The following is a 22,598-nucleotide window of genomic DNA, read 5'->3' as shown; positions in this document are numbered from 1 at the left end:
ACATACCGGAGCAAGAAAGGAGTTTACTACCTACCCATGATGCTCCCAGCCTATCATTCAATACACAGCCATGTCAAACATATAATAATCAATGTCTCATGAACATGATGAACATGTAAAGTATTATTCAAACCACCTTGTTAGCAGAGGCTCATGGGAAGGATACAGAGCAACATATAGGAAGTATTTACATGATTAATGATGAATCACCATTATTATCTCATATATGATAGCTACACGATAAATCACAAAGAAAAATGAAGAACGAACCGTGGTCTATTTCATGATGAAACATTGTTCTATCATGAGGTCATTTCTGGAGATTCGAACATGCGCTCCAAACTTGATGACGTCATAAATATGACGTTACTTTTGAGAGGGAAGTGTCTGTGATTGGTACCCCATAGATCATGATAGATGTTGCTGGACAGCGCAGATGAACGCAATGGCTGAAAGATCGCGACCAAAAGTGGGAGAGATATGACAATTGGTATTGGGAGAAAAGGTGCAGATAATCAACGTGAAAACTGTGAGAATACCAAACTTAACCCCCCTGTACATAAAGTGGAGTTGTCCGACATTGCTGAGGTCTGACTGTATTCCGGGAAGTCATTATTATTTAAATACAGGTAAATGTTTTTAAAGCTTGTACAATTTATTGACATCCTTAAAAAGGCTTTACAAAATGTTGATATCTCATATAAGAAATGAACGACGAGTGGGAGTTGTTTCTCGTACAATAAAACACTGCAGAAAGAACAAACCACTAAGGCCTAGTAGCATTGTTATTTAATACTTAAATAGACAACGCCGTAAAATGCTGTTTAACAATCCACAGGGTTTCAGCATTGCAATACTAAGTGCCTCATATAAGCATATTATGAGCATGGTGATGTCATCGCATTGTCATTTATTAACATAAAATTATAAAAAAGATGCAGAATGTATCTAGGAAATGTAAAATGGTATGAAAATGTATTGCCAAATATTTTTCTGACTGCATGGGTTCTAAGAGTTCTCTGATAATATGAATCTACATGTTTTTGTTAAGTATATTGTGTTTCACATATTGTCTAGATATTGCTTAATTTTGATCTATTTTTTCTCTTTGCTAATCCTTCATACTCACTTTACTGCTGCTATCTTATGCTTGGATAACTTCATCGCGATAAAGGTGAAATATCGCTCATTCACTATAAGAGTTATCAAGCCACGGTTAATGTAATATTCACTAGAGTTCTGTTAATGTAATATTCATTACAAGAGTTCTGTAAACGTAATATTCACTACAAGAGTTCTGTTAATATAATATTCACAAGAGCTCTGTTAATGTTATAGTCACTACAAGAGTTCTGTAAATGAAATATTCACAAGAGTTCTGTAAATGAAATATTCACAAGAGCTCTGTTAATGTAATATTCACTCCAAGAGTTCTGTAAATGTAATATTCACTACAGGAGTCCTGTAAATGTAATATTCACTAAAAGAGTTCTGTTAATGTAATATTTACTGGAGTTTTCCAACCACTAACTGTTTACTTCTTCTGAAATTCATTCGGAAAGTAATATCTGAACATGATAAACATCATAAGCACTTCCAACATTTCCAGTTCGCATGATCAGTGTACGTGATGCCATGGCCGATAAAGAGAACGCTTCTCAGCTTTGCCTTGTGGTAATTGGTACTCAGTCTTTGCCTGCACTTGTACCATTGTAGCAGATTCTATTCCTATCAGGGCTTGATGTAAGGAACCTGACTTAACTTGCACCAGGTACATATTGACATGAAAATCCAGTTGCACCAGACAAAACCAGCTTGCACCAGACAAAACCGGCTTGCACCAGACAAAACCGGCTTGCACCAGACAAAACCAGCTTGCACCAGACAAAACCAGCTTGCACCAGACAAAACCAGCTTGCACCCATTTATCAAAGTTGAAACATTGGCTGGTCTACTGCAAGTTTCACATAAATTAATGACGTATTGCTGTAAAACATAATAGGAACATGTGCACCAAATCTTGGAGTACCCACAGTTTGATGATGTAAAAACCCACGAAAGCATGACAACTTACACATAATGTAAGTATTAGTGATGTAGTATAGTAAACAAACCTTAGAGGTATTGAATGCACTCAAAGATTCATGTTGTGTGGACAAGTTAGGGTTAGGCAGACACAAATTAGAATTGTTTTGACATGCATGTTGACAAATATTTGGTTGCATTTTCAATAATAGGTTGCACTGGTGCATGTTTTCTTTTGTTAAAATAACTTAAAGGGCAAGTTCACACGGAAATGAACCTTTTTTTCTTGTACTTTTTCCACATTAAAAGTGTTAACATAGAAGTGTCATAGACAAAAATATAAAAACATCATATTTAATTAACATATTTTTTGCACTAAAACGATTTATATTTTTCACATTTACCAAGTGTTCTATTTCCATAACAAAAACACCATGGCTTATGTCCCTTGCAATATGACGTCATTGGTGCCAATTGATAAACATTATGACGTCATCATGCTTTGTTAGAGCCGCTTCACGTGGTGTAGGTACAGTTTTGTGATTCTAGCATCTCAGATGCCAGCCAGAATTGTGTTATGCTGAGTCACCACTGCGCCGCAGTGTGTCGTAGACCATGTTGTTTTACCGCAAACTGGTCCTTGATATCTTTAGCGTTGAGAATAGACAGGGACCCAGTTAAATTGGCACCAATTACGTCATAATCTAAGGGGGATAACTCAGGCCTATTTCGCACGTAAAACGAAGGCCTCATAACGGCATATCAATTTCACACCATTGTGAGCTTCCTACTTTCACTGTGAAAAAAAATGAGTGTATATTTTCAAACACAGATACTAACTAATTCTAAAATTGCGTTTTGTTTAGAAAAAGAAAGAAAGTGATTTTTGCGTGTAAACTTCCCCTTTAATAAGCCCTGTTTACTAGTCATATTGGGTACTCAGCGTTAGAAATTGGCACTAGTCCTGTAGTCCTTACCAAACTGCCCAATAGTAAAGGTATCCTAAGGACTAGTAGAAATTGGCCCATTTTAAGGGTTTTGCTATACGTTATCATTATAAGAACTAGTGGACAAAAACTGTTAGTTTCTAACCCTGGTACTGTCTATTGTCTGTGAATGTCAAGTCTTGTTTACGTATCGTATTGTGATCATATCCCCACGTCACTATCCAGAAATCTATCAGGTCACAATAAAGCATATCATTACTGATCTGGATACAGTTACTGGCACATGTCTCTGGACCAACATATTTGCCGATCCTTGTATACAATAACATTTTTAGAGTTTGATCAACAGTGCGAGTCAGAGGTATTGTATGTGAGGATTGTGCACTGTCACGACCTGATGTGCATGTTCAACAGCTGTGGACTGGAGCATAAAGACTGTTATCAGTGCCCAATGTATTCCAGGTGCTTCTGAAGAGGACCTGTAACAACAGCAACCCCCTCAGTGTCACCACGCCTGACCTCACCAAGATACAGGCTGGGAGACAGAATGAAGGACTGGTCTTGACACCACACACTAGTGTCACACTATATGATGTACAGCTCAGATTGGTCCACATGCTAGTCACTGGACAGCCAGGGGCTAAGCTAGGGGAAATTAAAATGGAAGCACTCATATTGCAGTACTTATTTTTCTCAAGCACTCATATTGCAGTACTTGCTTTTATTACTTGCCCGTGAAGAGAACACCCGTTTAATAAACATACAGCTTTATTACAAATTGTGTAATACCAAAACGCGTGCTTATGAACTCTCGGAACACGTTTCACGAACAAATATTGAAAGCTCTCAACATCCCCTGGCGTATTCAACGACATTGTATGTGGAGATGATAGATCACGGGGAGGAGTTTATGCACACTTGATGACCCCAGCAACCTTGTTGCTAGGCTGACGTCACATGGCATTGTTTCGCCGATGGATCTTGCAACAAAATTCCACAAATTACGTCATTGGGTATTGTGACGTCATTGTAAACTTTGAGGTGCAAGGCCCCGTTCCACAAGGCGATCGTACGGTAGGGCGACGACAGTCGTTGGTCTAAGTTAAATTATGTGAGTTGTGATAGCCTTAGCGCTACGATAAGTTTGTGGGACGAACGCCTGAATTCTAAAGGTGGACCATTGTATGATATTAAATTCATACGTTTCACCTTTTGACGTGTTTGAAGTATTATTCTGTTAAACTCAATTGGATTATGCCATTAGGATAGTGTAGGTGTCAGCCTATTTACACTCAACAGTATAATTCTAAAAACATTATAAATGACAAGTAATAAATAAAATACTAAACTCGCTCTCGTGTAAAACCAATTTTATGAATCTCGTGAATAGTTGTGGTATCTGACTCGCTTTCGCTCGTCAGATACCAGAACTATTCACTCGTTTCATAAAATTGGTGTTACACGGGAGCTCGTTTAGTATTCTATATTTCTTAAACAGTCATAACATTACCAAACACAAGCAGGCCAGAGTGAGTGAGTTGGTTTAACGCCGCTTTTAACATGTTTAACAGTATTCCAGTTATATCACGGCGTGTCAGCTTAATGTGGGAGGAAAGCCCGAAGTGATGCAGGTCTCAGACGTTTACCACTTCGGTGATACCCACGAGCACGGGTATGGTCCTGATAAACCTAGAAACATAATCGGGGCGAACCGGGATTCGAAGACACAATCATAGGTTTCTGGCGTGTTCAAGGGATGCAACTCTGCACAGCGAATCGCGGCGCCTTAGACAACTGGGCCACCCATGCCCCCAAGCAGGCCAGAGCAATATATCTTACACAGAGATATCACGAAATATCCTTACCATGTTCTGTACATAACACATTTCTATGAATCGAACAGTTTGATTATTGTGATCAAACCCAGATATCTTCATAAGATATCAATTCCAGTTGTCGTGAAGGGCCACATGGCTGTGAAAATTAAATGAATAGACCACTGAAAATCAGTGATGACACCAGGTGTTCGTGAAAAGAGTAAGGGAAGTGTAGCAGGCAAACAACAACATAGAACCAACTCATTAACCACAATTTTGACACTGGAAGGCTGTCAACCTATAAATTAACCATTTCCCTTTCTTTGTTGTTTAACGCCTCACTCAGCAATATTCCAGCTATATGACGGCGGTCTGTAAATAATTGAGTCTGGACTAGACAATCCAGTGATTGACATCATGAGCATCGATCCACACCATTGGGATACATTGACATGCATCAACCAAGCCAGTGAGCCTGACCACCCGATCCCGTGAGTTGCCTCCTACAACATGCATAGTCACCTTTTACCGCAAGCATAGTGGCCTTTTCAAGAAAGCATGGGTTTCTTAAGACCTATTCTAACTCAGATCTTCATGGTGAGCTGTAAATGTGAAAGTGTGCCAGGTCTGTCTATGATGGCTTACATACCACAGGCAAGAGTACATGCAAGTATCGTGATACGAGTTGGATCATGAGCAAGGTATCATGATATGTATCAGATCACACAGTTGGCCCTAACAAATATACATAAAATACAGTACATAAGGTGAGCTGAGGTGAGGTGAAATTGGGTTTAACATCGCGTCCAAGATTATTGCACTTATATAGCGACGTGCATGCACGTGTGTGTGTGAGGCTGCTTGTACTAGTACAGACTGATGCCCATTTTATAGTGCTAGCCCACTGAGATACCATGGCACAGTTTAACATGAATACCCCACTCAGACACAGTATACTGACTCCGAGCCGAACAGTCCTTGCTTTAGCCCCTTAATGCCGAGCGCCAGACAGGGTAACAGCAAGTACCATCTTTTAACGTCTTTTGGTATGACATGGTCGGGATACAGTACATAAAAGGAAACGTTTATGGACAATAGTTTTCTTAAAATTATATTTGTGTCTTACCTACTGCTCAAAATAGATTCTAGAAAACCTGCATACCGAAAGGGGGTTGGCAGCCTCCATATTGTTTTCTACCTAATATTATCAGTTGTTTATAAATACAGTTTGGTCAGACAAAGCAGAACAAGTAGATATGTCTCTATCTTGACTTGCAGTTGACTACAAATAAATCCTGGTCAACACAGATAAAATATAAGGAAACAATGCTCACTGTTCACAATCAGGAGTCAATTTAACTGCTAGACAGTTGGCCCATAGCCAGTTAAAATTACAAAGGGCATGCTGAAACAAATTAGATGGCTCGTCTGGCTAGTCAAAATTTCACACCTTCACTATGTCTGTTTAATTTTTTTTTTTATTGGACACTGCTCGTGAATCACGTAATTTCAATGAGAAAATATTTAGCGAGATGAGGTTGTGTGAATGGTTGGCTCAAAGGTCATCTTGGTAGAATGACGCAGCAGGCGGCCATTTTGTAATGTTCTGTACAACAACAGCATCTCTATCTGCTCATTAAATCACCACAAAATGAAGCAAAAGGAAGCCAAGATTTAATCTAAAAGTGCATGAAATGATGCTTTAGGTTAGAGGAGTTCTGAAATGTTCAGAGCACCTTGATAACGTCAGGCATGGCCTCCGACAATTACTTTTGGGCCAGTTGATTTGAAGAGTGAGTGAGTGAGTGAGTGAGTAGGGTTTTACGCCGCTTTTAGCAATATTCCAGCAATATCACGGCGGGGGACACCAGAAATGGGCTTCACATGTTAGTTTGAAGAAGGGCCAGTAACCTTTGTAAGGAGCATGCCCAGCTCGCTACATATAAGTTTGTTGTTAAATCTACCCCAGGTACATTGTATTAAAAACAGAAGACAAATAGCATTCACATGAAGGGATTTAGCCAAGATTCAAAACAAAGTGACCTTGGCAGGCAAATTGGAAAACAGATGTTATTTAGTTTTAACTTGACTTTTTAATTAAGTTCTTATTTTCTTAATTACAGACATATCTTAATGCTGTAACGCAATAATGTAACATTATACCACTTCCTCTTTCAGTTTATTGCTCCTGCGACCTTGACCAAGCCTTTACATATTTATAAATATCAGCATTATTTTGGAATGTTTTTCTTCTCACAGGGGAATAATGACCTACATTTCTAGATAAAACCATGTTCAGGCATTACTATGACCACAAAGTTGAGTAAGGCTATGATTACATATTGTGACCTGTGAAGATCCGGGTCTGAATTAGTCTTCAGCAACCCATGTTAGTCGTAAGAGGCGTCTAACAGGATCAGGTGGTCAGGTTCACTAACTCGGTTGATGCATGTCATCGATCCAAATTGAGTGGATCGATGCTCATGATGTCAATCACTGGATTGTCTGGTCCAGACTTGATTATTAACAGACCGCTGTCATATAGGTGGAATATTGCTGTGTGCCGCGTTTAACAACAAACAAACAAGCATCACATACTGCACCTTTTAAAGGTTGAAGGGGATGCATTAGCCACACGAGTGGCTTTATGAGCAGCATGGGGTGCCAATGACCTATGCTGCCCTCAGTAACCAGAGTGTGATGGACAAGGATACACGGAGTGAGTACTCCACATTTAAATTTTAATTTTCTGCATGTAGACATATTCTTATTTATTTATTTATTTATTTTTTTTTTTTTTTTTTTTTTTTAATTTATTTATTTATGGAACGTCTTGAAAATGCACTACCAAAACTACATTGCCTGCCACTGACTACTGTTTTGTAACCCTTATTTCAGTACTGTTAACCAAACATGCAAAACCCAATGTCAATTTTCTGCCATATATTATGCTTCATGTGTCCACTGTCCTCATAACTGAGCTGTCAAAAGAAATTAAAAAAGTTAGCTTCAAAGAATATCATTCCAACTATTTTTTTGGACAAACTCACTTAAACGTCAAAGATAAGTTATATAATTTGATAATATCAACCACAACACCCTATCACTGAATGCATCGAGCTAAGCAAGCCTCTCTCTTACTTAACTACCTGACCTACACAAAGCATTGACCTACATCTTCCCGGCCATCAATTGAATTCTTAACATGTTTACCGCAAACTTCCCATTTGACATAATTCATTATCTAAAACCAGCCTGGATTTATTGCCTCCGAGACAGATGCAGGAAAGTGTTGCAATCTTGTCAAAATTGTGAAACTGCCTCTCCATCCACAAAACCCCAGCCATGTGTGGACACCCCTCCAGCCTTCTCGCACCCAAAGCAAACAAGATGCCCCACCTCAATGTAATAAAACACATGTCATAGCTGAATGAGTCGTGCGTAGGTCCAATGCTGATGAAATAATACACAGCTCTCAAGCCTCGGCCTTCTAGATAACAACCAAACTCTAGCCCTTCCAATGCAGGGCCTTATAATCAATACACCGACTGGCGTTACAAGCTCATACACATATCCCGGAATATGTCACATCACTGTGAACCCCAGTTGACCCTTCCAACTGAAATGAGATAATACTATAGCAGGCAGGGGGATTTGGGGCTGTCCTCCTCCTCCTCTGACACAAGCTGTTGTCCTAGGTTGGATAGGTCCAGTTCAAGGGCATGTTTCTGTCCTCCTTGTGGTTCGAATGAGGAAGTAGGTCAGCTCAGCCCATTTCTAATGCTCAATTAGGTTCCAGATCTATAATTTAAGGATCATGTGTTTTACATCTTTGAGATCACTGTGGTGAACTAGGTCACGACCCATTTCCCTACAGCCGCATATTGTCATTATTTAATTATAATTCATAGCTTGGCGATGTGGGAAAGATGTGTCAAAATACAATGCAACACGTAAGCATCAAATAGGATGGTAATGTATTAGAAAATCGACACCCCAATGTATTTTGTCATCATCCTGGTCCTAACCCTTCTTTAATCAAGGTAATATTAAACATGGCAAAGGATGTGGAATACTGTAATTGATTAATCTTGGATATAAAAATGCATTAACTCAGGGTGCAATGCTGATCAGTTTGTTTTTTAAGGTAGACAAAAGGACCAATGCAACCATGGCAACAGAAAAACCATTAGAGAAACATAAATCATAATTATAATGCAAATATCGTGATTTCAAATAAGCTCATTTTTAAAGATGTGCAAATCCTACTCAGATCATGCCATAACAGCGCGAATCTTACCTACTTAGACCATGCCAGATCAGTGTGTAAATCTTACTTAGACCATGAGATCAGAGTGCAAATCCTACTTAGACCATGCCATCAGAGTGCAAATCCTACTTAGACCATGCCATCAGAGTGCAAATCCTACTTAGACCATGCCATCAGAATGCAAATCCTACTTAGACCATGCCATCAGAATGCAAATCCTACTTAGACCATGCCATCAGAATGCAAATCCTACTTAGACCATGCCATATCAGTGTGCAAATCTTACTTTGACCATGCCAGATCAGTGTGCAAATCTTATTTTGACCATGACAGTTCTGTGTGCAAATCCAACTTAGGCCACTCTATATCCATGTGCAAATCCTACTTAGGCCACTCTACATCCGTGTGCAAATCCTACTTAGGCCACTCTATATCCGTGTGCAAATCCAACTTAGGCCACTCTACATCCGTGTGCAAATCCAACTTAGGCCACTCTACATCTGTGTGCAAATCCTACTTAGGCCACTCTATATCCGTGTGCAAATCCTACTTAGGCCACTCAACATCCGTGTGCAAATCCTACTTAGGCCACTCTATATCCGTGTGCAAATCCAACTTAGGCCACTCTACATCCGTGTGCAAATCCTACTTAGGCCACTCTACATCCGTGTGCAAATCCTACTTAGGCCACTCAACATCCGTGTGCAAATCCTACTTAGGCCACTCTACATCCGTGTGCAAATCCTACTTTGGCCATTCTACATCCGTGTGCAAATCCTACTTAGGCCACTCAACATCCGTGTGCAAATCCTACTTAGGCCACTCTATATCCGTGTGAAAATCCTACTTAGGCCACTCTACATCCGTGTGCAAATCCTACTTAGGCCACTTAACATCCGTGTGCAAATCCTACTTAGGCCACTCTATATCCGTGTGCAAATCCTACTTAGGCCACTCTACATCCGTGTGCAAATCCTACTTAGGCCACTCTATATCCGTGTGCAAATCCTACTTAGGCCACTCTACATCCGTGTGCAAATCCTACTTAGGCCACTCTATATCCGTGTGCAAATCCTCCTTAGGCCACTCTACATCCATGTGCAAATCCTACTTAGGCCACTCTACATCCATGTGCAAATCCAACTTAGGCCGCTCTATACCCGTGTGCAAATCCAACTTAGGCCGCTCTATACCCGTGTGCAAATCCAACTTAGGCCACTCTATACCCGTGTGCAAATCCAACTTAGGCCACTCTATACCCGTGTGCAAATCCAACTTAGGCCACTCTATACCCATGTGCAAATCCAACTTAGGCCACTCTACATCCGTGTGCAAATCCTTCCTTGTCTCTGCCTCATGTCAACCAGCCCAGTTGTCCATCGAGTGAGTGAGTGAGTAGAGTTGTGTGCTGCTTCGAACAGTATTTCCTAAACATGTATACTGCTCCAAAGAAGTTAAGAACATGCGATTCTTTCTTACTACTACTATAGGTATATGCCATGCCATGACAGATAAACTATACTAATACAAAAGAATCAGGTGACCTTTAACTTCCTTTGAGTAGAATGCAATGTATTTTCTGATCACATGCCTTAATTGATCAATATTTTGCAAAAGTCAAAATGGCCGCAGTCGTTGAGGGAGCAGCACAATAGCCACCTCCATTGACAAGTCACGGGAACCAGTCACTGTCCCAGTGTTACAGGAAACCAGAGACACGTCAATATTGTTGTCAGCAAATATGAAACAGTCATCCACCCTGCATTAAGCAGCTCACCATCTATAAAACCAACAAGACTAAAACCTTTGAACAAACGAACAAATGCCCATGCGCCTGCCCCTAACATCAATTTAAGCAAAAACCCTATTTTCTTCATGGATTTTTGTGAATGTTCGGCTTAGATTTCATTAATTAACATGCTGAATCGGGTCCAATAATCTACCATATTTGCTAGACAATTGAAAAATGGACAAAAAAAACATGTTCGTCTCTTTGGTCGATAAGGCAAAGAAAGCTTTTGTAGACATGGTAGATCATTCATGTTGATAAATGATTGGGCTGCATGAATAGTTCATGTTGCAATTCCAAAATTTCAGTTCTGCAGAATTATAAAATGCACATATTTTCATATAGCTCCGTATCCATGCCAGAAATAGGCCACAACACCCTCTTGGTGCCAAACCATTATTACCCAAGTCAAAAATTCAAGTGAGCACGCAAATTACCCCCTCAACTCCCTGGGGAGTATACAACAGTGCTGCCTGTGAGGTCTGCATTCACACAACCATCTCATCGATCTGGGTACCCATTTGCTGATAGGTGAAAAGAGGCTAATTACAAACCAAAACCACTCGCCAAAAGCAAGGCTCATTCTTCAACTCGGCACAGCAGCATTGCTGTATCTATTTCACTAATGACGTGACCTGTAAAGATCCATGTTAGAATTGGTCTTCAGCAACCCCTGATGCTTGTCCTAAGAGGTGACTAACGGGATCGGGTGGTCATACTGGCTGACTTGGTTGATTCATGTCATCTGACCCCAATGCGCCAATCGATGCTCACAATATCAATCACTGGACAGCCTGGTCCAGACTCGATTATTTACAGACCGCCGTCATATGGCTGGAATATTGCTGAGTGCTGTGTTAAACAAAACAAATCTATCACTTATACACAGCCTACTAGGTGGGTACATGGTTTCACAAACATTAACTTTCGTCAACCTTCTGGCCTTGCGAGTATATTTACCATATTTACCATAATAAGCGCCTTGGGTACATAGAATACTGTAAATAAGTAAGTGTGAGTACGAAATAAATGCGAAAAGAATTTCTCGGTTCACGGCACTTGGGCAGAAACAGTGAAATAACATGGCTCACAATAAATAAACGTAACTATGCGCTAGATTTAGATAGTAACTGGTCAGTTTGTTGACACAAGTTGATCAAGCTGTCTTTGTTGTTGACACCTTGTCAAATAATGTTATAACTACATATAGTGTGAGTGAGTGAGTGAGTGAGTGAGTGAGTGAGTGAGTTGGGTTTAATGCCGCTTTCAACAATATTCCAGTTATATCACGGCATGTCAGCTTAATGTGGAAGAAAAGCTCAAAGTGATGCAGGTCTCAGACGTTTACCACGGATATGGTGCTGACAAACCTAGAAACCTAAATGGGGCGAACCAGGATTCGAACCCACAATCATAGGTTTCTGGGGTGCCCAAGGGACACAACTCTGCATAGTGAATCGGGAACCCTTAGACAACTGGGCCACCCGTGCCCCCTACAACTACAAACAAAACAGTGTTGCCAAGTAGTTTTAATAGTTCCAAGACAGGGCTACTAGCATCCGCTTCATGACGCAGTTTAGCCTTATGATCAACACACATTAATTTGGTGATGCATCAATATTTACTGTATTGACATGGCAGGCTCTTATTAAAACCATTAACAAACAGCTAAATTTGTCGTCCGAGATCGACCGGTGGTGAACCTACAATGTTTTCAATAACAGTTACCAAGCACTGATGTTTTCTGTAAATAATCTGCAACCTACACAGAAGTAGGTCGGGGATGCTTATTGAAGCATGGCACTTAATACCTTGATTATGGTACAGGAGAAAGGAACAGTTTGTATACCAGAAACCTAGTGGGCTAGCAGACGAGCGTGATTTTGAAGGCTGCCACTGTACCCTCAGCACAAACAAATACCAAGTTAGTGAGCAGCCTTATGGTTCTTACAGACGGGGGATTTAATTGTATCGGTTTTACGTGACGCACAATTGTGCGTCCATTACTCACAAATGTTGAGATTGGAAGCAGAAAGAAATATACTACATCCCAAGGGACACACAATAATATTCACTGTCCACATGATCATGATCACTGATTCATTGCAGGCTTCTTAAGTAGATGAGGTGAGGTGAAATGGGGTTTAACGTCGCACCGAAGAGTATTGCACTTATATAGCGACGTGCATGCACGTGTATGTGGCTGCTTGTACTAGTCCGGACTGATGCCGATTTATAGTGCTAGCACACTGAGACACCATTTAACATGAATACCCCACGCAGACACAGTATACTGACTCCGAGCCGACCAGTCCTTGTTTTAGCCCCTTAATGCTGAGCGCCAGACAGGGTAACAACAAGTACAATCTTTTAACGTCTTTAGCTATGACGCGGCTGGGGATCGAACCCCGGACATTCAGCTCTCCAGGCAGACGCTCTACCATTAGACCACGGAGGCGGTCTGGCTCCCTAAGTAATTATCAAAACATACATGCAGTACACTACACCATTTCATTACTTTACAGGGCCCCCATATTGCCTGTAAGGACCCTGGAGCCCCTCTTTTGTAAGTCAATTAAAGTCCTGTTGTATCAATGGAAACTTAAAGACTGTGTGATGAACACCTGACATGGACTGTCCAAACATCGATTGTATTTCTTATCAAAACTGAAAAATATTATAAAAATTAGTTTCAATCTTTGCAACATCCATACCCTTTCACATTTACTGGGACTAGCAGTGAATATTATTTGTGTCTACTCTTAATATATAAAATTATATATGAATATAAGACGCCATATTTTGTGTCAGACAAACCCTATTTACTTGATAGTGATTGGTGCACATTCCAAATGCCATCAGTATTGTGATGGGGCATTTTTCCATGTGTTACAATTGTACTCATCATAGGGAATGGTAACACAACACTGGACGTTGAAACCTGTTGACGGTCAGTTTTCCTTTTGACCTTTTGCATTCATAGCAAGAGAGTACTAATATTCCCCAAAGACATTTTGCCAGAGTTGTCTGAATTTTGTCAGTTGCCATGTTCTCTAGTCATGTCACCGATAGCGAGTCATTTTACCATGATCACATTGCTTCAGAGAGAAATGGCCAGGTAACAAAAATCTGTAAAACTACCCTACTGAAAGCAGTGAGTGAGTGAGTTTGTTTTTACGTCGCTTTAGCAATATTCCAGCAATATTATGGCGGGGGACACCAGAAATGGGCTTCACACATTGTACCCATGTCGGGAATCAAACCTGGTCTTCGGCGTGACGAGCGAACGCTTTTACCACGGGGCTACCCGACCGCCCTTACTCAAAGCAGACGACCACAGCATAATGACATGCAATCAGCCAAGTCCCCAAAACCGATTCCCAGGCACCCAATCCATGAGAGAATTCTACCCTGGAATCCAACCTGCCATCAGGCACCCATTCCAAGTTCCCCGTGAACGCCCAAAGGATCAAAATCAGAAAGCCTCGAACAACCCTAAAAAGTACTTTTTATATCAGATTTTGATTTACCATGTTACCTTCTGCTGATAGTGCTGAGGCTTGAGGCAGGTAACTTGTATACACATATTATACCTGGCTGGGTTTCAAAAAAAAAAAATCAACCTGGATGATTTTTAATATATACATTGAAGTTTTGAGGCATTTATGTTCATATAAACAAACAAAAATAGGCCACACCCAATAGCAACCTACTGCTTTCTGATTAGCTGGAAACAGGGTGGGCGGGGCTTTGGTCGCCTTATTGCGCTGATCAATTCCACTGACTTTGAATGGTCGTCTACAGTTTTGTGTGTTAATGATTAAATAAGCAGTCTGTGCAGATACTGTTGGCTTATTCTTTTATAAGAATTGACTTCTTCAACATGTTTTTTTGTTTATGGAGGTATAAACGAAAAAGAAAAAAATGTGTGCACAGTACTACACACAGTGTAAATCAGCATAGCAGATTTACATAAAGTGGGGATACACAAATTGGCACACTGGTTTTTATGTTTAGTGAGTGAGTGAGTGAGTGAGTGAGTGAGTGAGTTGAGTTTAACGCCACTTTTAACAGTATTCCAGTTATATCACAGCGTGTCAGCTTAATGTGGGAGGAAAGCCCGAAGTGATGCAGGTCTCAGATGTTTACCACTTCGGTGAAACCCACGAGCACGGGTATGGTGCTGACAAACCTAGAAACATAATCGGGGCGAACTTGGATTCGAAACCCCAATCATAGGTTTCTGGCATGCCCAAGGGACGCAACTCTGCACGAGCGAATCGCGGCGCCATAGACGACTGGACCACCTGGGCCCCCTTTTATGTTTAGAACTCCATAACAAAAGTATCGAGACCCATTTACCAAGCAGCCTGATGTTAAACTTATCCAAGAGGATAGGGCTGGGACGAGTCCAAATTTACCACACGAGTACCCCACTCCCACTGATGGTCTCAAGAGATAGGTAAAGCATGTCCGATTGGAAATCGATTGACCATACTCCTGTCAAAATAAATTAAGATACACGTATAAATCAATCTGTTCATGCATACGGTGAAGTTTACTGATGTTTTATCATTATGCAAACATATAAAGTCAGAAGGAATGTGTGCAAAGTCAGAAAGAAACATGAACACTTATCACTTATAGTGTAACCATAGTGTTCTAGATCATTTTTGCCTTTAAACAATTATATAATCACATGACTAACCACGGGTCCGGGTAGTTCTGTGGGTACCCGAGTCCTACTCAGTATGCACCCGACCCGGCTCTACAAGAGGAATAATAAATTTCAAACGTTTCAATGAGTGTCCTCATTCAAATAATTATGGGTGCAGTGATTCACTGAATGATTGGTACTCACAAAATATATAATATATCGGTAGGTCAGGCATCAATACAAATGACACAGTGATTGATATTCAGGGACTTAGCTAGGATTATAAACGATGTGCTCTTTGCAGGCAAATTGAGAACAAATTATTTTGTTCAAATTAAGTGTTCTTAACGTTCTTAGTTTCTTAAAATCAGAGATATTTTAACATCGCATTATAACACTGCAATAATTGCAAAATGTACAACAAGACTCTTCCTCTATACTTTTACTAACCTATTCAACGTAATAAACACCCAGGGCGCTCTCAAACTAAGAAATAGGGGGCTGTTATTAGAATAAAATTTTGGTGAATTTGTTGTTGTTGAAAGATCTTAAATTTCATGGTTTCTGCTGACAGCCTGAAATGATGCAAAAGAAAAGTCTATGCGTATGATACACGACAGATATATTTTTCCAGAATTTAATTGCCCATAACTAAGGGTGCATAAAACACACGAGTGCGTATTATATACCAATAAATAGGTCTTGTGTACATTGATCAATCGGAAGGGGTGTTAATTGGGATTGTTCACTAGCCAATATATTAGCAAATATTGCCGTGGGCGCTTATTAGAGCGGGGCGTTTATTACGGTGAATACGGTAGGTTCAGTCGGACAGTCGAATGTTATTTTGAATGCTCTTCCCCTTTATTGGCCCTGTTATCAGTGAAATACAAGTCACAAGCCATAACATTAGTCACAACTACATTAACACAACTGTGAATTATATAACTCCAATTTGGGAATTTTTACTGACATTTGCTGCTGACTTGTTGACAAATATCAGCATCGGAGCTAGGCTAGATTAATCCCTGATATGGTTAGCAATAGTTGGGTGTATACGTACAGATGATTGATTTGGTCCTGTTTTTAAAGTGTTAACTTTCTTCGACCTTTAAGTATTACTCCGACCATTCGTCTAAGGAATTCTATGTAAAACAAGACAAAAAGTGAGTAGGACTCACTAATACCCTCAACTTCAACAGTGAACTCCAACATATTTCTAAGTTCAAAACATGAAAAAAAATAAAAATCGATATTTACCCGAAAAATCCACTTGTCGAAATCAAACTTTGCACTGCACCTCTCCTATTGGTATATAGAAATTGTACCTCCAATTGGAAAAGAATCCATTAAGTAGTTTTTAAGTTATAGGTCGCACAAATGTTGAAGCAAAATGTTCACAACATGAAAAACATCCTATGTTTTCAGAAAATACACTCATCTAAACTAAACTTTGCACTGCACCTCTTCTATTAGTATGGACACTGTTCTCTATCTTTGAAAAGAATCCATGAAGCAGCTTTCAAGTTATGGGTCGCACAAATGTTGAAGTAAAAAAATTCTAAGTAAATGAAAAATAAGATGTATTTTTATCAGAAAATGCAAATATTGAAATGAAACTTCACACTGCACCTCTCCTATAGGTATTAAAAGTGTTCACCAAGTTTGAAAAGAATCTGCTTGGTAGTTTTCAAGTTATAGGTTGCACGCAAAAATGTCCCCAGAAGATCGGAGAGATAGACAGAAGGACTGACATAATTCCATGTTATATATATAAATTCCTTTTAGATCAGGGGTATAATAATCATGTTGATGGTGTAATAATTATTGAAACATTGATGAGTCTTTTGCCCCCTTATCGCTGTCTTCCGCAATCAATGCTATGTGAATAGTCACCGTGTGGAACAGATGTGCCACAGGTGAATGATTATCTGGGCAGTGGGATGTTTTGAGTTGTACCTTCCACAGTTGTGTATCGCATCATGTGCGTACATATAGTACCTGTTGATCTGATTTACGAAGACACTGACAACAGCTTTTAACAAAACATGGAACTGTATATACTCAAGCAGTATTTTCACATCGAACTACTTCACTGGAACATGTGACAATCAGTGAAAGCAGGTAGCACAGGAACTTCACAAGCTAACATGAAGTGGTCACTCCTAAAGGTGAGGTGAGGTGAAATGGTGTTTAACGTCGCGTCCAAGATTATTGCACTTATATAGCGACGTGCATGTACATGTGTGTGTTTGTGTGGCTGCTTGTACTAGTCTGGACTGATGCCGATTTATAGTGCTAGCCCACTGAGATACCATGCCGCAGTTTCACATGAGTACCCCACTCAGACACAGTATACTGACTCCGGGCCGACCAGTCCTTGTTTTAGACCCTTAATGCCGAGCGCCAGACAGGGTAACAACAAGTACCATCTTTTAACGTTGTTTGGTATGACGCGGTCGGGGATCGAACCCCGGACCTTCCGCTCTCCAGGCGGATGCTCTACCACTAGACCACGGAGGCAGTCTCACTCCTAAAGAAAACTAAGCAAGCCATGCAAGGTTTCATTCTATACTGGATGTCACTAGTATGACATCACATCACTCAGTGTAATGTTGTTTGTTTGTTGTTAAACGCCGCACTCAGCAATAATCCTGCTATAAGACGGTGGCCTGTAAATTATCGAGTCTGGTCCAGACAATCCAGTGATTGACATCATGAGCATCGATCCACGCAATTGGGATCGATGACATGCATCAACCAAGTCAGCGAGCCTGACCATCGGATTGCGTTCGTCACCTCTTACCACAAGCAGTCGCCTTTTACAGCAAGCATAGGTTGCTGAACACCTATTCTACCCTGGAACATCATGGGTCTCGCCTAAGGATGATACCTATATATATAATGCTGATCACTATCATAAATAACTTGATGACGTCCCCATTGTTATAATTATTGAAACATGATGAGTACTATCGCTCTCTTCCGCGATCGATGCTGTGTGAATACGGTCACGAACAGAAACAGATGTGACAGGTAATTATCTTGGTAATGTGATGCTGTGAGTTGTATATCCTTCACGGGTCCCACCTGCATGAAAATCTCAACCACAAAGACAAAGATTCCATTCATGCACAGATCGACATTTTGGAATACATCACAGGGATTTCATGGAAAAAATCCTTCATTTTCGTTTGAGTAGTAAACATAACAGTCGCGAGTATGACAGACATTGCTTACATCAAACTACTAATGACGGATTACTTTGTGATTAATTTAAATACAGTTTCAATTAATAAAAATATCTCACACTGTGAAATTTCAAATGCAGGTTTGATTACTTTTCTACATGATCTTTCATGCACAACTCGTAATTAAATGTGTGATGATAACTAGATAAGTGTGAATCCTGCAATCGTGCACCATCATGGCATGCCAATATCTAAGCATATTCGTTACAGGAGATAACAAGGGAGATAACTTCAGCGGAAAGATAAATGTAACAGCGTTTCCGGACACTTTGCCAAACAGGGTACCTATAAAGACATTAGTATTAATGCTCTAATATTGCAACAACCGAGACAAGTACTCTTATGTTCTTACATGTAGATTTCCTATGTCGAAAAAAGCCAGGAACAAGTCCTATTATTCCAGACATTCACTGAACATGCTGAAGAGATAAGGATTGTTAGGAAGTAAAGAGAGGTGCCTCTGATTAGAGCAGTGATTTATCTAAGATTCCAAACTAAGTGCCCTTGGCTTGCAATTAAGATCAAAATTGTGATATTTTTCAAAATTGGATTTTTACTGTTCTCATATTTAAAATTTCTCAGGAATTGGGAAAATTTTAATTCAAATTGGGGGATTTTTACTGTCTTTTGCTGCAATAGATAAATCCCTGTAGAGCGACTATTGGGGTTATTTTCACTATTGTAATGGTATTGTGATGGTATAAAACCAACTTTAAGCATGATAATTATTTTCATGAATGTAACAGAAATAAGGAAAGTATTGCCGACAAGGTCAAAATCGGCAATTTCTTCCCTGTCGCCACACCAACCAAAGGGATGTAGGTCTAATCTGAAGTTGTAATCCTTGCTGATCAATATAAAAATTCTGATGTGAGTTTTCTGATGCATAATTTATGTTTTATTTTTGACTAATTGTGACTACCAAAACCAACTGTGATGCATACTATCGACAACGCCATTAGCGTTTTTCAATCACTTTCAATCCCAGTACAAACCCAGGGCAAAGAATTACAATATATCAATATAGTGTTACACTCCTACATCAGATCATGGTCACAGGTCTGATTTCATAAAGGTTTTCTGAATAGATCAGGTGAATACCCACGTCTCTTCAAGCAATGGGGGGTGGGGGTTATAAAAAGAAATAATTCAAAGGTTATTTTGAATTTTGTTGTTGCCTATTGATAGTGCAGAAAAACTTGATGTTGCCAATTGATAATTCAATTTGTCAATGAGGCATTGTCATATAGTGCCATCAATTTGACACCCCTACTGCAAATTCATGTCAATTGTTATTGACATTTGACATCTGAAAATGTTAAAAGTGAAACAAAATACCATTAAAATTAAAAAAACATCTCTCAACATTAATTCCTGAGGGGGGGGGGGGGGAAAGAATAGGAAATAAGAGGGTGGCCCTGAGCAATGAACTCGACATAACCTCATGGTCCCAACTGCTATTATTGGCAGTTCCCTAAGTCTGATTAGGAACATCTTATCATGCTACTCAATCAAGCGGGCCTACAGTCCAGTGACAGTCATTAGGTTGTCTTTTATATAAGATAAGAACATGTCATAACACTGTTCAGTAGGGTTGCAATGAATATGAATATTAATTCACGAATACAATAACAAGTCAGCAGTTGATGTATTATGTGTTATATATTCAGTGAAACATTAACATAAATTTGTTGACATGGTTTGTTAATTATAATATATTATACATTTATATACTGCACTTATCCAGTTAGTACTATATATATATAGTAGTATCTGCCCAAATGCGACAATGACCAGTGACCCCAATAGTGTTAAATTAAATATTATAAGAGTGTTGTCTTTGAAGAAATCTATGCATATAATATGTTCTTATGGATATCTTTAGGTACAGGGTATGTAAATGCACATACTTGCATATTCATACCGGGGTAAATATTTGGTTCTAATGGCAATGAATAACAAATTCAATTCATGAATGGATACGGTTTGATTCACCGAAAACGCGAGTAAATCGTAACAGCCCTACTGTTCAGCCTTCACACTATTGCAAAGTTAATCCAAAAATGCAGCATGACTTTTCAAGCACAACTAAATATTCAACCATTAAGATTTTTGTAATCAAATTACTCCTACAAATTATCATTTTTTCGATAAAATAAATCAGCAATAATAAAACACAGACATAATGATGTTGTATTATTTGGAGAGATCTGCCACTGCAGTTGACTGCTATATAGATATGGTCAAAATGTACATTTTCCATAAGGCATGCAAGCATGACATTGACATCTGTTTATTTACCATGACAAACATACAAAACAGTAATTTATCTTATTCCTAATGTAGGACAGCTTCAAATTATGACATTAAGACCCTTAAATCGCACTTGGGGTCATTTCGTTTTTTAGAAAAGAATGAAAATGATATCAAAAGCCCTACCCATTATGCCTTATGACACATTGTTTATTTTTGGAAAGGTTGTTTTTTTTCTGATGGGAACAGATTATTACCAAGGATTCCTTGGTTGCTGGTGGCAATCAACATTTCTAAAGCATGTTAAGTGGCTGTTCCCTGTATCGCCTCACCCTAAATAATCTGCATTATTTCACAAATGTAAACATTTGACTGCCATTAATGAATACAGCCTGTCGAACATTTCGTAAACGACCATTGCTGCATGCTAACCTGTGTGTACCGTTAAGATCGCGCGACTGCAACGTTGGGAATGTATACTAGGTCATATGAAAAGACACAAAAACTACTGATAAGTGTTTGGCGAAACCTACTGTAAACATAGGAATGTGAGCGCATGACTGTAACTGCCGCACGCGCGACAGAGCACGAGCAGTTTCTGTCACTTTCTCGATTGACAGCTGTCCATCAGTGCAACATTTCAGGTGTGCTATGTGCGTTATGGCTTAATTAACGACAGGTGACTGGGACTGAGAGTGTTGTAGGGACTGTTTGCGGTTGAAAGGGAGGGATGACCCGGAAGCATGGGGGTGCGTTCTGGCGAGATCACTGGACCCCCGTCAATAGTCAGGTGTCACCGCGCACTCGGGGCTGCATGGCGAAAAGTCTTACGAGGTCGCCTCGTTGATGGGGTCGGGAGAGTCAATAATGCATTTATACTTACACCACCATGCCATAAGCTCCTTCTCCTATGTAGTTCAAGCTGGTATATCGAGGACCCACTTCAAATATTTGGCCTCGCACAAGTTCACCAGCGGTTTTCCCACCAGATTTCTGCTGATGTGCCGGGGCTGCCATCTTGAAACTGACGCACAGTGCTTGATCACGTGACTACACATTCGTGACGTCATACTCATGCAAGGAAGCCCTCCAAACAAAACTGATAGGTATCAAGACGACTGAGAAGGCATAATGTGCCGCAGTGTTTATGAAGCGAACTGAGCATAACCCATTTGACATTACAGAAATAGCTGCTCGGTTTTTTTTTGTTAAACGTCAGATATGTGCTCATTAACGACCAGCTGTGTGTTATTTTGAACAGCAAAGATATCACAATCAAGAATTTGATATGCACCATTATATAGGGTCGGCCTTGGAATGTCCAAATGGAAGTCCAAATTTAAAGAGTGTTCGTTTCCATATATTTGTCAATTTATAGAAGATAGATTCATACATATAGAAACCCTAAAATATTACATTTTCTTTAATGGGGAAATTTTAAACTGTGTCTACGCGGGCAATGCTCAGTTAATTAATTAATTAAAGCAATCCAAATGTCTGTCTGTCAAGGTATATCGCAACCCTGTGACGTTAAATGTACTCCTACTACTGTTTTGTCTGCACCATGTCTCCCGCGTATCTCGGGACTG

General features: G+C 39.8%; 1 protein-coding gene across 1 annotated transcript in view; it reads right to left on the bottom strand.

Annotated features, from left to right (window-relative positions):
- The window catches only part of LOC139456540 (mitogen-activated protein kinase 1-like), a 38,806-nt gene extending 16,769 nt beyond the window's left edge, over window positions 1-22,037 (bottom strand). The window contains exon 1 of the mRNA XM_071238310.1: window positions 21,893-22,037. Within this exon, the coding sequence (XP_071094411.1) occupies window positions 21,893-22,026 (134 nt within the window). The 5' untranslated portion in view covers window positions 22,027-22,037. The remainder of the gene's footprint in view (window positions 1-21,892) is intronic.
- Between the last annotated feature and the right edge of the window lie 561 nt (window positions 22,038-22,598).

Source organism: Haliotis cracherodii, unplaced genomic scaffold, assembly GCF_022045235.1.
Source record: "Haliotis cracherodii isolate W230 unplaced genomic scaffold, xgHalCrac1.p SCAF_11, whole genome shotgun sequence".
NCBI classification, from domain to species: Eukaryota; Metazoa; Mollusca; class Gastropoda; order Lepetellida; family Haliotidae; genus Haliotis; species Haliotis cracherodii.
The sequence above is the reverse complement of the archived record's forward strand: the minus strand, read 5'-3'. Positions and strand labels throughout refer to the sequence as shown.